General features: G+C 47.0%; 1 protein-coding gene across 1 annotated transcript in view; it reads left to right on the top strand.

Annotated features, from left to right (window-relative positions):
• Positions 1-1134: 1134 nt before the first annotated feature.
• The window catches only part of LOC145818246 (uncharacterized), an 86115-nt gene continuing 74488 nt past the window's right edge, over positions 1135-12761 (top strand). Inside the window, exons 1-5 of the mRNA XM_082912887.1 lie at positions 1135-1237; positions 1490-1651; positions 1738-2301; positions 2387-2485; positions 2728-2833. Coding sequence (XP_082769013.1) covers positions 1178-1237; positions 1490-1651; positions 1738-2301; positions 2387-2485; positions 2728-2833 — 991 coding nt within the window. The 5' untranslated portion in view covers positions 1135-1177. The remainder of the gene's footprint in view (positions 1238-1489; positions 1652-1737; positions 2302-2386; positions 2486-2727; positions 2834-12761) is intronic.

The following is a 12761-nucleotide window of genomic DNA, read 5'->3' as shown; positions in this document are numbered from 1 at the left end:
ACCCGGCGACCTACCGGCCGGCGATTCACGTTCTGCCCCCAGACGGCCTGCGTCAGTTCCGGAGTTTCGAGAGGTACGCGGCCCCTGAGCTACTGCTGCGTGAGCCTACCTCCCACCTTTCATTCGGCACTCCCGAGGTAACTCTTCATCTTCTGCTTTACTTTCTGCAATGTAGGATACAAAACTGCCATAGTTAGCTGTATTCTTTAATTGCTGAAACCTGATATGCCGTAGACCGTAGTTGACTGTAAACATACATACAACTGATATCTGCTTGAGACTGACACATGCACACACACTGCACTAGTCCTGAATCACCCAAACACACGGCACACACTGTATTCTACTGCACACACACTGGTACCCAGTATTTGTCTGAATCTGTTCGATTTGCACACATGCCACATCTGTTCTGAAACGCCCAAACACGCTGACACAGCACACGTATTTTCTATAAGCACACCGGCACCCGGTATCTGCCTGAATCTGACAAACTTGCATACATGCCATATTTGTCTTTTCAAAATCGCATTTTGAATGTTGTCCTGCAATTGTTGTTTTCTGTTTACAGGAGGGTTCCCATACCATTCGCGGGTATGGGAATACTGGTGCGCGGGAGTGGTATGACGAGCTCCCTGATGCGGTCCAGCGCATCGTGGACCGAGCGGGCTTCGGCACCTTCTGCCGAGGGCTCTCTAGGTTGTCCACCTGCAGACCTCTTCTTCCTGCTCTGGCGGAGAGGTGGTGGGACACCACCGATTCTTTCCACTTTTCTGCCGCAGGGGATATGACGATGACCCCTTATGACTTCTCGATGCTCACAGGCATCGGGGTAGGGGGTGATCCGATCCCCTTCGACATAGCGATGGATGAGTGGACCGCCGCTCAGGTTCATTTACTGGGGGAGGCCCCTCCGCTAGCTCGCCCAGGCTTCGTCCGCTATTCCTGGTTCGAGGCACAGTTCAGGGTCCTGCCCGCATTGGGGGAGGAGACTCAGATGACCGAGGAGGACGTGGAGAGATATGCTCGGGGCTTCCTCATGTTCCTTTTCGGGACTACTATCTTCGCCGACCGGGCGAACACCGTGCCTCTCTGCCTTCTCAGTGCACTGGTGGACGTCTGAGATATTCTGCACTTCGATTGGGGCGGCGCTGCTCTGGCCACCTTATACGGATATATGAGCTCGGCTTCTCGCGGCAGCGGCCAGCTGCTCGGAGGTTACTGGCGAGCTTGGGAGGTACATTTCTTCTCCACTTTTCATTTCTGTCTCGTACTTTCTGTACTCTGTATACTGCACACACTGTAGTCTGCGTTACACTCACTGTATACTGTACACACGGCACACACATACATTCTGTTTTACACTGACTGTACACTGCTCACACTGTACACTGCACACAATACACTGCACAACACACGACTCTGCCATTTCTGCTTTATTCTGTATACCCTGCTTTATCTGAAGGTCATACTGACATCTGTTTTGCAGTTGTGGGTTTATGCCTACTTCCCTAGGCTTGCACCTGTGCCAGTTGCGGAGCCTCCTCCGGCTGTTCCTTTCTCGAGTCGCTTTGACGGGGGATGCACCCGGCGACCTCGGGAGACATTCGGCTTCTTCCGCCGATACTTCGACACCATCACCCCCACAGAGGTATGCTTTACTTTCAGTTCGTTTAGCTTCGCTTTCCCACTGCATGTTTCAATAACAGTAGATAACAAACTGTCTGTTACTTTCAGATCACATGGCGGCCATGGGCTTCCTTGCCGTCGGCGATGCGGGGTCGGTTCCCTGGTGCTGAGGAGACCTCGCGTTTCCGGATTCTGCTAGAGGGCCCGGTCTGTCGGGCTTGGTACCTGGGGGAGCGTTTTCTACGCCAGACCCGCGGGTTACCTGAGCAGATAGTCCCGGCTCACCCTCCTGCAGAGATGAGGGAGACCGAGGGGCTGACCCCTGAGCAGCTGGATGATTACTCCATCGGCTGGGAGGAGGCCGGCTTCCGAGGCACCGGCGACTATCAGGAGTACGTGCGGACGTACCTGATGCGACCTTTGAGCGGTCGTCGAGCAGAGGGGGCCAGGCCTGTAGCATCGGCGGCTGGGGCCGGAGCAGGAGCAGGGGCTGGATCTTCGAGGAGGGCCCGAGTCCGTGGCAGGGGCGGAGCGCGGGGAGGACGAGGAGCTGGCTGGCCTGCCCTGCCTGCTGTACTGACTTTCCAGGGGCAGGGTGGGGCGACCTATCAGATCCCCTTCGCCCCTCCACCAGCTGGGCATGAGTTCACTGACATCCCCGACCTTCCGCCGGTATGTATCACTGCACTTCGTACAGTTATCTCACTTCAGTTTACTGATATTCCACAGAATACTAATGCATCTGATACCTTTGCAGGCTTCTCCTGAGTACACCCGTCAGTCGTTGGCGATGAATGCCTCGATGATGGGGATGCTCCAGCGGACATTTGACCTTCTGGCTGTCTACAGCATACCGGTATGTCCTTCTGACACTGGCCTCAAACCATTCATACACTGCTTCGCATAATCTGATTCACGGCACAACATCTGATACACTGATCTCACTGTATCTGAGCACTGCATACACTGCATTCTGCACTAAACTCTGTACTGACAAACTGCTCACGGCATTCATACACTGTATCCATACACTGCATTCTGCACTGATAAACTGTCTACAGTATACTGATGCATTTCACTTTTTGTGTGCTTTTTCAGCCTCCCTTCCAGATTCCCATGGCAGGAGGTGCTCCAGCCAGACCTTCTGTCCCTGCCCGGGGTAGAGATGAGGAGGGCAGGATATTTCCCCGCACTAGGGGTGGGCGTACTCACGTCGGGAGCAGCTCTCGGGCTCCAGTCCCGGACGATGACGACGACGAGGAGTCAGAGGCGGAGGCAGGGTCGTCGGAGGAGGAGACCGCAGACGGTTCTAGCTCGGGCTCTGATGACGACGCTGTTGGTGCTCCTGGACCTTCGTCCAGGAAGAGGGCCAGGACGGACTGACGGCCCTTGGAGTGATCGACACAGATGCAGATTTTTGTTATCTTTTCTTTCTTTCCTTGTACTTTTCTTTTTGGTTGGTAGATAGATTACCTTGTACTGCCACAGGCAGGTTTTGTTTCCAAAGCTTGTACATTTGAAAAAGATAATGAAATGAAACGAAACGAACTTTTTATCTGAAAAAGTGTTTACTTTTACACATTTCATGCATTGCATCGCATCTCATCATGTTACACCTCAATGTAAATGGAATTGATTGGTTGTCTGAAAATTGAACACTTGCACTGTAATAATCAGATAACTTAAACAGCTAACAACCGAAACAACCCAAGCAACCCACTGCCTGATTCTTAGACACACAGCCCTTACTCTGTTGGGGATTGATCTGCATACAGCCCAAAACACAGCATTCAGTTCATTCTGCACACTGCAATTCTCAAACAAGACAGCCCAATCTAATCAGGACGGACCTCAAAGATGGAACCGGTTGGAGTCGGAACACGTTCCAATGTAGAGAATGGCACAGCATTCTGAGCATAAGCGATTTTTGAAATCGAATGAGGGTTTTTCAAACCGGGATATCGAGCCTACCACTGAACAGAGCGGAAAGGACTCAAATATAGGTACACGACCTAAACACAACGAGACACGCTCGGGAAAGTCTAAAAACAAAAGACGAGACCGTCAAATGAAAGAGACACGACACGCAGACGCGTAACCAAAGATGGGGGACCTCGGACCACGAGGAGCCAGTTCAATCTGGGTATTGTTTCCCACCCCTTCTTATTTGTGATTCTCACATCACTCAATTCTCAAGCTCGGATTTTCTCTCGAAACCCTTTTCCTCGCTTTTCTCTCAACTTACACCTCTCTATTCTTCATTCTCTCATTTTTCATCCCTCCCCGGGGTGATTGATAGAAAGGTGTGGGTTCACGCCCGATGCCGTCAGCTCACAGCTATTTCTTCTGGTGGGCAGAGTGCTCTTCTGGCAAGTACGTCGATGACGGGGGAGAGACAGAACGCCTGGCTCAACTGTGCCCCTAGTTCATCATTTTAACCATTCTTTCGTTTTTGCTTTCTACCAAAACGGTTTTGATCAAAACGAGAGTCGGATTAACGTACTTGTTCGACTTTTGATTTGAAAAGCATGCAAGTCAGGCAGCAAGCACTGAAAATTTTCCTTTTGGGTCCAAGACAATGGTCCGGTTTTGGAAAATGAAATAGTTTTCGAGAAAATAGTCAACCTCAGTAAAAATTTTCAAAAATTATTTTTCAAACAGCTGATGCTCAACAAGCATGGAACTTACTCTTCGAGATGCGCGACCTCGGATCGGAGGCAATGGAAAATTGCCCCTGGTTTGAAGGAGGGTGGGAGGCAACGGAAAGTTGCCCCTAGTTTGAAAGGCGGCTCACAGCGGCTCGTGGCAACGGAAAGTTGCCCCTTGTTTGGGATGGTGCCGCAGCAATTCACAGACAGTCTTCATTGGCGGTGGTCGAGCTCTTAGACACAGCGATGACGAAGACGGTCACAACACATATATGGACACAGTCACCTTGAAGGGTGTTGGCCACTGGACTTTGGAACGAAATTGAAACCATTGCATGGACTGAGACGCTTATGAAAGCGTTGGGGGCTGGACTTCATGATGAAGTTGCCTTCGTATCCCAAACATGGGAATCAAGCCTTACGTAGTTCCGGTTAAGGTCCACTCGGGTATTTTAACCTTCACTTTGTTTGGCTCTTATTTTTGCCAAGGCGCCCAATGCGGGTTTTCGACCTTGCGAGCTTCTTTTCATTTTCTATTTCTTCTTCATTTCTTTTGCATTTTTCTTTTTCTTTTCTTTTTGGTATCTTTTGTCTTTTCTTTTCTTTTCTTCTTTTTTTTTTGTATTTTTCTCTTGCTCTAACTTTTGCCTGGGTCGCCCTTCTGGGTTTTCGGCCCAGCGAGCCTCTCAAAGGGTAAAAGTGTAGCAAGTCCATGCCAAATGGTTCCTGAACTGGAAGCCTCTCCGTGTCTAAGAGAACGGCTGTTGCACTGATTTGCGGAGAACCCATCAGGGTTACTCTACGAGCTTCTTCCGGCGAGATCTACTCCTTCTGATTCGGCCTTGATGCTTCTTGATCGAAGGCTACCTCAAAACTGGCCACACGGGCCTTTCATGGCGTTTGTCCGTTGAACTTTTTGAACAGTCTGAATGGGTTCAAAGTCGGAGCGGGTTGAATCTTGAGGCTGAGAGCGATCCTAAGCTGCGCGATCTCAAGAACGATTCCACACAGGTCTTCACAAGGCCGCGTAAAATATTTGTTTTTGAAAGTTTTTAAGAAAGCGACGAATCGCTCGTGCCGAAGATAGTGTGGAACCAATCTGGATCAGGCCAGGGTCCTTCTCAGTACTCACGCCGACAAGCATGATTTCATTCATAAAAAGGCTTAGCACGCCTCTCTTTCTCTCAAAATGATCAAAATTTTACAAAACCCAAGGAATTCCTTCCTCTTCGTTTTCATCACCGCAGTGTTCAAAAAGTTTTTTTTTGAAAACTTAGGTTAATGCTATGAGTTTGGTGCGCAGGAGAGCAGGCGAGATGTACTGTCAGCCCATTCAAATTCTCTGGTCCTTATGCTGAAAGCAAGCATGAAGGTTGAGATAGCAACAGCTGTTTCAATCGGCTCTGTTGGTGTAACTGGCCCCTCGGCAGGAACAGACTCAAAACAAAAACAGATAATAATAAAACAAGACGGTGTTCGGGACAACAACCCCTGAATCACCGGGTATTATATACAACGGGGACTGACTCGATACAACAAGACAGACCCTTAAGCAAAAAAAGACTGACTCAAGACAAAGAGACAGACTCAAAACAAAAGACCGACTCGATATCCAAGCCAGAATTTACAAAACTCGGTTTCACCGATGCTCAAAAATGCGTGCCAAACGCTTCATCAAAAAAAATACCAAATGTTGCCCGCAGGCGGTTCACTTTACATACTCGCAGTATCTGAGCCCTCGAAATCCAACAACTGAGTGGTGACGGGCTTGCCTGAGGTAGGTGGTAGGATAACCTTATTATCAATCAAATCCTGCACTTCATGGCGAAGGCGGGAACATCCATCGGTGCTGTGACCGGACTGTTGATGGTACGCGCAGTACAAGGTAGCATCATGGGTGGCGGGGAGATTCTTCGGGAGCGGTCGGGGCTCCAAAGGCTTAAGATGCCCATTCTTCGCCAATATCAACAATGCCCTAGACAAAGGCATGTGGAGGTCGTGAAAGACTCTGCGCCCTCGAGGTAGGTACTTTGCAGTTTGAGGATTCTTGCCAGACGCGCTGGCGAAAGGATCAGCTGGCGCTGCCTTGGCTTTTTGAACCTTTCCCGGTGCAGGGTTGGGAACAACAGGAACTGTTTGGGCATGACGGGGCCCATCCCGGTTTTCTGCCTGGCTTGAACTGCCTTTGGTTGGAGCGGGGAAAGCATCATCTATAGCTTTGGTCACTATTGCGGATGTTTGTTGCTTGTTCATCCCTCTGGCCTTCAGAGCCTCGACTGCCCACAGCAGTTGTTCAATAGGGTCGGCATCTACCTTTGCCTTGTCCTTTCCTTTGGCCTCAGCCTGATCGAGGGTCGGGGTTAGTGCTGACATATCGTGGCTATAGCCAGAAGCCATCTCTGGCTGGCTGAGCTCTATCACAATCCGCCCCAGTAGCGGGGGCTCCTGTGGTACAAAATTCCCGGCATACGGTGCCGCTGGTGGTGAAGCCGACATTCCATAGGCGAGGTCTGCCACAGACCTTTGGAGATCGCCTATCATCCCCATCAATTCGAAGGTGGTGGGCTCACGAGCCTGGTATAACTGGGGAGCCCAAACCGGGTGCACAACGGGCGACCTGGGCGGATATGACATACTGATGCTGGCTTCATTCTGCGGAGTGGTTCCCTGCTCCGGTGCGGCTGTCATGACCACAATTTCTTCTGAACTTTGTGTCGCCATGAATCTTGCCTCAGCAAAGGGGAGACACTGGCTGTTCTGTATCAACTCTGCAATTCGCTGGACTGAAAGAAAAACAGACAGCACTTCAGCCCAAACTGATCAAACACGGGTGTAGCCGAACAACTGTTCCCTACTGCTGATCACTGTTCCCAGATTTCTGTTCCCCAAAATACTGAATCTGATACCCGCGGATAACTGATTCTCAAATTCTGATACCAATGCCCTTAGGCCTGATGCCCCAAACTTGCAAACTGGTATGTACATTCCTGTAGAGATACACTCTAAAAGCACATAGCAAGTAAGAGAGAGCCAAAACACCCCTATGTTGGGGTAGGGTTTCCCTGTCCTATTTTGTCAGGAACTAGGATTTCACTACGCACGCAGCGGTTTCAAACAACCTATAATCGGGTAAGCAACCTGTCCTAGCTTGGAATGGTCACTATGGATTCCGAATATGCACTAGGTCGAATGGTCAAAAAAAAGGGTGCCCCGGTAAACCGGGGTTTGTGTTCCCACACTGTCAGAGCCCATAGCCGGTCAGCCTTATGGACATGCCTTGACAAGACAAGCCTCCGGCAAACCGTTCAGGAATGGCAGATGGCAAACACTGTGTTCCTAGGCGCACCAATGCACATGTAATGCAAAAAAAACACATAAATGAGATCAAAAACAGGATATCACGAGTTCGAGTCAAACTCTCTAAAAGTCCCCAGCAGAGTCGCCAGAAACTGTAGCAGCGCCCGCGTGGGACCTCGTGCTACAGTTCGGACTCGATTTGTGTCACGGTTCTTAATCTGAACCAAAGAGTCCAAATCTGGCAAATCGTTTTGAGAAACTGATTTTTTGAAAAAGTAGTGCCAAACATGGACTGCTTTGCCAGATACAGAGTCGCCACCTAAATATTTTTAAAATGGGGAAATTTAGGAAACCCTGACTCGGTGCCGAAGGCCACATGTCCGTCATCACCGGAGTTGTCTCGGCTCGGGAGCTTGGGTACGATCGGGGAAGGTCAGCTATGAGCACCCCCTTTCGCCCGGTCCGAAGACCGGCCTCTACTAACCGTGATATCCATTTTTGAAAACTTTATGTGTTCTTAAACCAATTGTTAGCTTAGAATTACTATGTTATGCGCGCAGCAAACAAGTATAGACCAAATCGCTCAAATTAGAATAAAACATTTCCATGTTTGTTTTTGAAAATGGTTTGCTACTCGTAAGTAGGCTAAAATGCAGGTTTTGCCACCTTCAAGTGGGCTTAAAAAAAATCGCAGTTTTAACGCATTATCCCAATTTAAGCAATTTGACCTCCACCCACAGGCATTCAAGCAGTTTATCTCATGTAAGCACTTAGCCGCATGGCAAGCATACTATTATGGAAACATTCACACGCATGCTGGATGCTAAAGCATAACCACTTACATTGTACTCCGTGCCAAAACAATAACTAGTTAGCAAATGTGCGTGTCCTAGTTCATATTATTTTGCCTAATGCAACACATACAAGATGCAATTTTAGTTAGGCTCGGTTAACCTAAATATTACATACGATATGCAACCAACTGATTCATGTATTCAATTTGGAATTGAAAGTACAATGCAGTTAGTATGATGCGCCGAGCCCGATGCATGCAATACAGATGAATGATGCAAACATGCTGTCATACTGTATGCTAATTGAAATATGCCCTAATCTAACCATCAAAAGCGGATAAATAAAAGGGAGAAAGACGTGGGGTTGGAAGACATACATCACACTCACCCACACTTATTACAGTTGTGCCCTCACTCGGAGGGTCCAAATTAATATTACAGTCCCAAAATAATGAACAAATAAAATTATTACAAAATTTCCTAATTAATTAAAAAAAGGAGGCAAAAGAATGAAGAGGGTGGCCACAGCCTCTGCCTCGGGGCGCGCAGATGATGCATGCTCGAATCCGTCCTGCCCGGAAAACCCGTACTATACTCTTATCGCCTCTGTTTGTACTGCCTTGTCTTTCCGAAAATTACCAAAGTGCTGGAGCAAGCTCTCTGCATCTTGCAGAGCACCACCGGCCAGACAGAATTGCCACCGGCACTCCAAAATTCCCGTCGGCACTTTATCAGACCCATCGGCATTCCAGATAGTGCCGGTCGGCACTAAATTCTGCCGGTCGGCAGAAACTTCCTGCAGCAGACAATTTGACAGCAAAACAGAGAACAGACAATGCATGGCATGGGGTTCTTGGACACATGTAAGCATGGTCCTACTTCTTATCATATTTCGAACTCAAAGAAGCATGACCTTCGATCTTTGAGTCATCTAAGGTGCATGATGACTCAATGGATCAAATTTGCTATTTGATATGAAAATGCATGCAACAAATAACGTGAAAACCGGGGCCTTATCAAATTGGAGTCAAAGGTCCCGATGACCGGGGATCAAGGCACATAACATCACTTGAAGTATGAATGGTCCTTGACTCCCGCACTTGGTTTGACACCCGAAACCAAGTAAATGCAATGCATGTAATGCTCACAAGCCTCAAATGTGTCATACCACCAAGATGTAAAACACGACAAGCAATATGCAACTATGATGACAAAATGTATGATACCAAGCACACAAGATACAAACATGATGCAAACATGAAGCAAATTGACCATGGAATTGATGTGCTACAAAGCTTAATGGAACAACTATCCAACAAACATGGAGCAAGCATGCAAGAGGGCTTAAAAAAAAACAAAGGGACAGACCCTTACCCTCCTCAAAACAGTGACCAAAGGTGCTTAAAATGGTAGGCAATCAACTCATGTTATCAAGCAAATTCATGGCCCCAAAGTTAAGACACAAAGAGGAGACAACCCACCCCCATTACCATGACCACTCATGGCATGATCAAAACAAGCCCAAAAGGGAATTTATGCATGCAAGATAGGACCCCAAGAAGCTCCTAATATGGCAACTAAGATATCCCCCATGAAGCAAACAAACTAAGGCTCATTCTTAGGCATAAGAGGACACATCTTCAAGGCATGAAAGAGGCCATGCATGCACACATACAAGCATGATTCTTGGACTAAAATATGACCCTAGATGATGCCAAATCAAAAGGGTAAACACAACCATGCATGCTAGAGGTCAAAATGCTCAAGGCTTCCAAGCCAAAATACAAAGCAACTCTAACAAACATGCTAAACATGACCAAGTTGATAACCAACAGATTTTAAACATGGAAAAATAATGCCAAATACTCCATGGAACCAAGCCAACACACACAAAAATCATGGCCTAATCATGGGGTATACTTTTAAGCAAAATGGAGCAATACAAAGCAAATATCACAAGCATGCAAGAGGGTCCAAATCCGACCAAAAACAGAGATTATGTAAGACCTAAGATGCCTAAAAAAGTACTGAAATGAAGCCAAGAAACAACAAGTACACATGCTATCCTTTTGAGCCCAAAAAGCAAGTGAACAAAACCATAAAGGGAGAGGGGTGTCCCTCCCCTATGCAAGACTTCAAACCAACTTTTTTGACACGAAAATACACTGATTTTTGGTGATCAAAAGATCAAAATGCCGAAGTGAACAAAACCTTATCAAAAGGGTACCAAAATAGGCCAAACAAGGCCTATGAGGGTGAGTTTGCGATCTAACCACAAAGAGACCTCAATGAAAGTGTTAGAGCAGGAGAATATGAACCTTTTTTATGTTATACACAAGAGCCAAAACAATAAACAAAATAGGTAGAAAACCAATGCAAGTTTGGGGAATAAAAGGGAAGATGCTCACCCTTGAAGAACCCTTGAAGAACAAATGGTCTAACCTCCTTCTTTGGATCAAAACCAGTCCAAAACTCAAGAAACAAATCCCCCAAGTCCCTCAATCTCGGACTAAGGTGTGATAGTGTGTGTAATGGTGCAAAAGTAAGGTAAAACACACCTTTTGGGCCAAGAAACACACACAAAGGAAGGGGAAGAGGGAGATATAGAGATAGAGTGTATCTATATTGTTAAGGGCTGGTTTTTGCTTCTAAGAGTCTAACCTAGAACCAAGAGGGAGGACCTCCTCTTATAAGGATCCCTCTTGCAAAGCTTATACAACAAGCTTGGCTAGGGGGAAATCCCTCCATACACGTGTATGGAGGGGAAAGGAGTTGGTGCCAGCTATCACAGCTGGCACAAAATATCTCCATAAAGTGGAGGAACAGTGGTCGGCTGCCCAAAAAAGCTATTCCGGCAAAAAACAGTGCCGACCGGCAACATCTTATGCCGACCGGCAATAAAGTGTGCCGACCGGCAAACAAAAGTGCCGATGGAAGAAAAAGACCGGCCGGTGGCCTCCAGCCACTGCCGGTGGTGTATGGGGGTGTCTCACAAGACATTCCCTGCCCTTCTAAGGCAAAACAAAAGTGTTCGGTGTAAAACCGGACACCACACGGTCAAGTTCGGAGATCCTGAGGTAGGGCGCGCGAGCCGAGACCTCCGGGAACTCCAAACGAACACAATCATGGATAATCACCGAGTGTTCAAACGGTGACGTCCAAGTCTTGAGGAGGGTCAAAAATGGGGTGTCTACACCATCACGCAAGAGGGTCTGAATAAGTGTCCGAGTGTTTAAACCCTAATGCATGAGAAATGGCAAGCAAACACAATAATTACATATCTGCAATCACGCAAGACGGTTCAAATAAGTGTCCGAGTGTTCGAATCCTAATGCTCGAGAAACGGCAGGTAAATGTCATAATTACATATCTTCTATCATGCAAGAGGGTTAGAATAAGTGTCCGAGTGTTTAAACCGTAATGCTTGAGACATGGCAAGTAAACACCAGAATTACATATCTGCAATCATGCAAGAGGGTCTGAATAAGTGTACGAGTGTTGAAATCCTAATGCAAGAGAAATGGCAACTAAACACCATAATTACATATCTGCCATCATGCGAGAGAGTCCGCGCATTTGTCCGAGTGTTTAAACCCTAATACAAGAGAAATGTCAAATAAACACCATAATTACATATCCGCCATCATGCAAGAGGGTCAGAATAAGTGTCTGAATGTTTAAACCCTGATGCATGAGAAATGGCAAGTAAACACCATAATTACATATCTGCCATCATGCAAGAGAGTCTGAACAAGTGTCTGAGAGTTTAAACCCTAATGGATGAGAAATGGAAAGTACACACCATATCTACATATCTGCCATCACGCAAGAGGATCTGAATAAGTGTCCGAGGGTTTAAACCCTAATGCATGTGAAATGGCAAGTAAACACCATTATTACGTATATGCCATCTTGCAAGAGGGTCTGAATAACTGTCCGAGAGTTTAAACCCTAATGGATCAGAAATGGCAAGTAAACACCATAATTACATATCTGCCATCACGCAAGAGGGTCGGAATAAGTGTCCGAATGTTTAACCCCAATGCTTGAGAAGTGGCAATTAAACACCATAATTACATATCTGCCAACATGCACGAGGGTCTGAATAACTGTCTGAGGGTTTAATCCCTAATGGATGAGAAATGGCAAGTAAACACCATAATTACATATCTGCCATCACGCAAGAGGGTCTGAATAAGTGTCCGAGTGCTTAAACCCTAATGCATGAGAAATGGCAACTAAACACCGTAATCACAAATCTGCCATCATGCAAGAGGGTCTGAATAAGTTTCTGAGTGTTTAAACCCTAATGCATGAGAAATGGCAAACAAACACCATAATTACATATCTGCTATCACGCAAGACGGTTCAAATAAGTGTCCAAGTGTTCGAA

Source organism: Camellia sinensis, unplaced genomic scaffold (genome assembly GCF_055761805.1).
Source record: "Camellia sinensis isolate YWXY unplaced genomic scaffold, ASM5576180v1 Unanchor6, whole genome shotgun sequence".
NCBI classification, from domain to species: Eukaryota; Viridiplantae; Streptophyta; class Magnoliopsida; order Ericales; family Theaceae; genus Camellia; species Camellia sinensis.
Note: the sequence above shows the minus strand (reverse complement) of the source record. Positions and strands in the feature narration are given on the sequence as shown.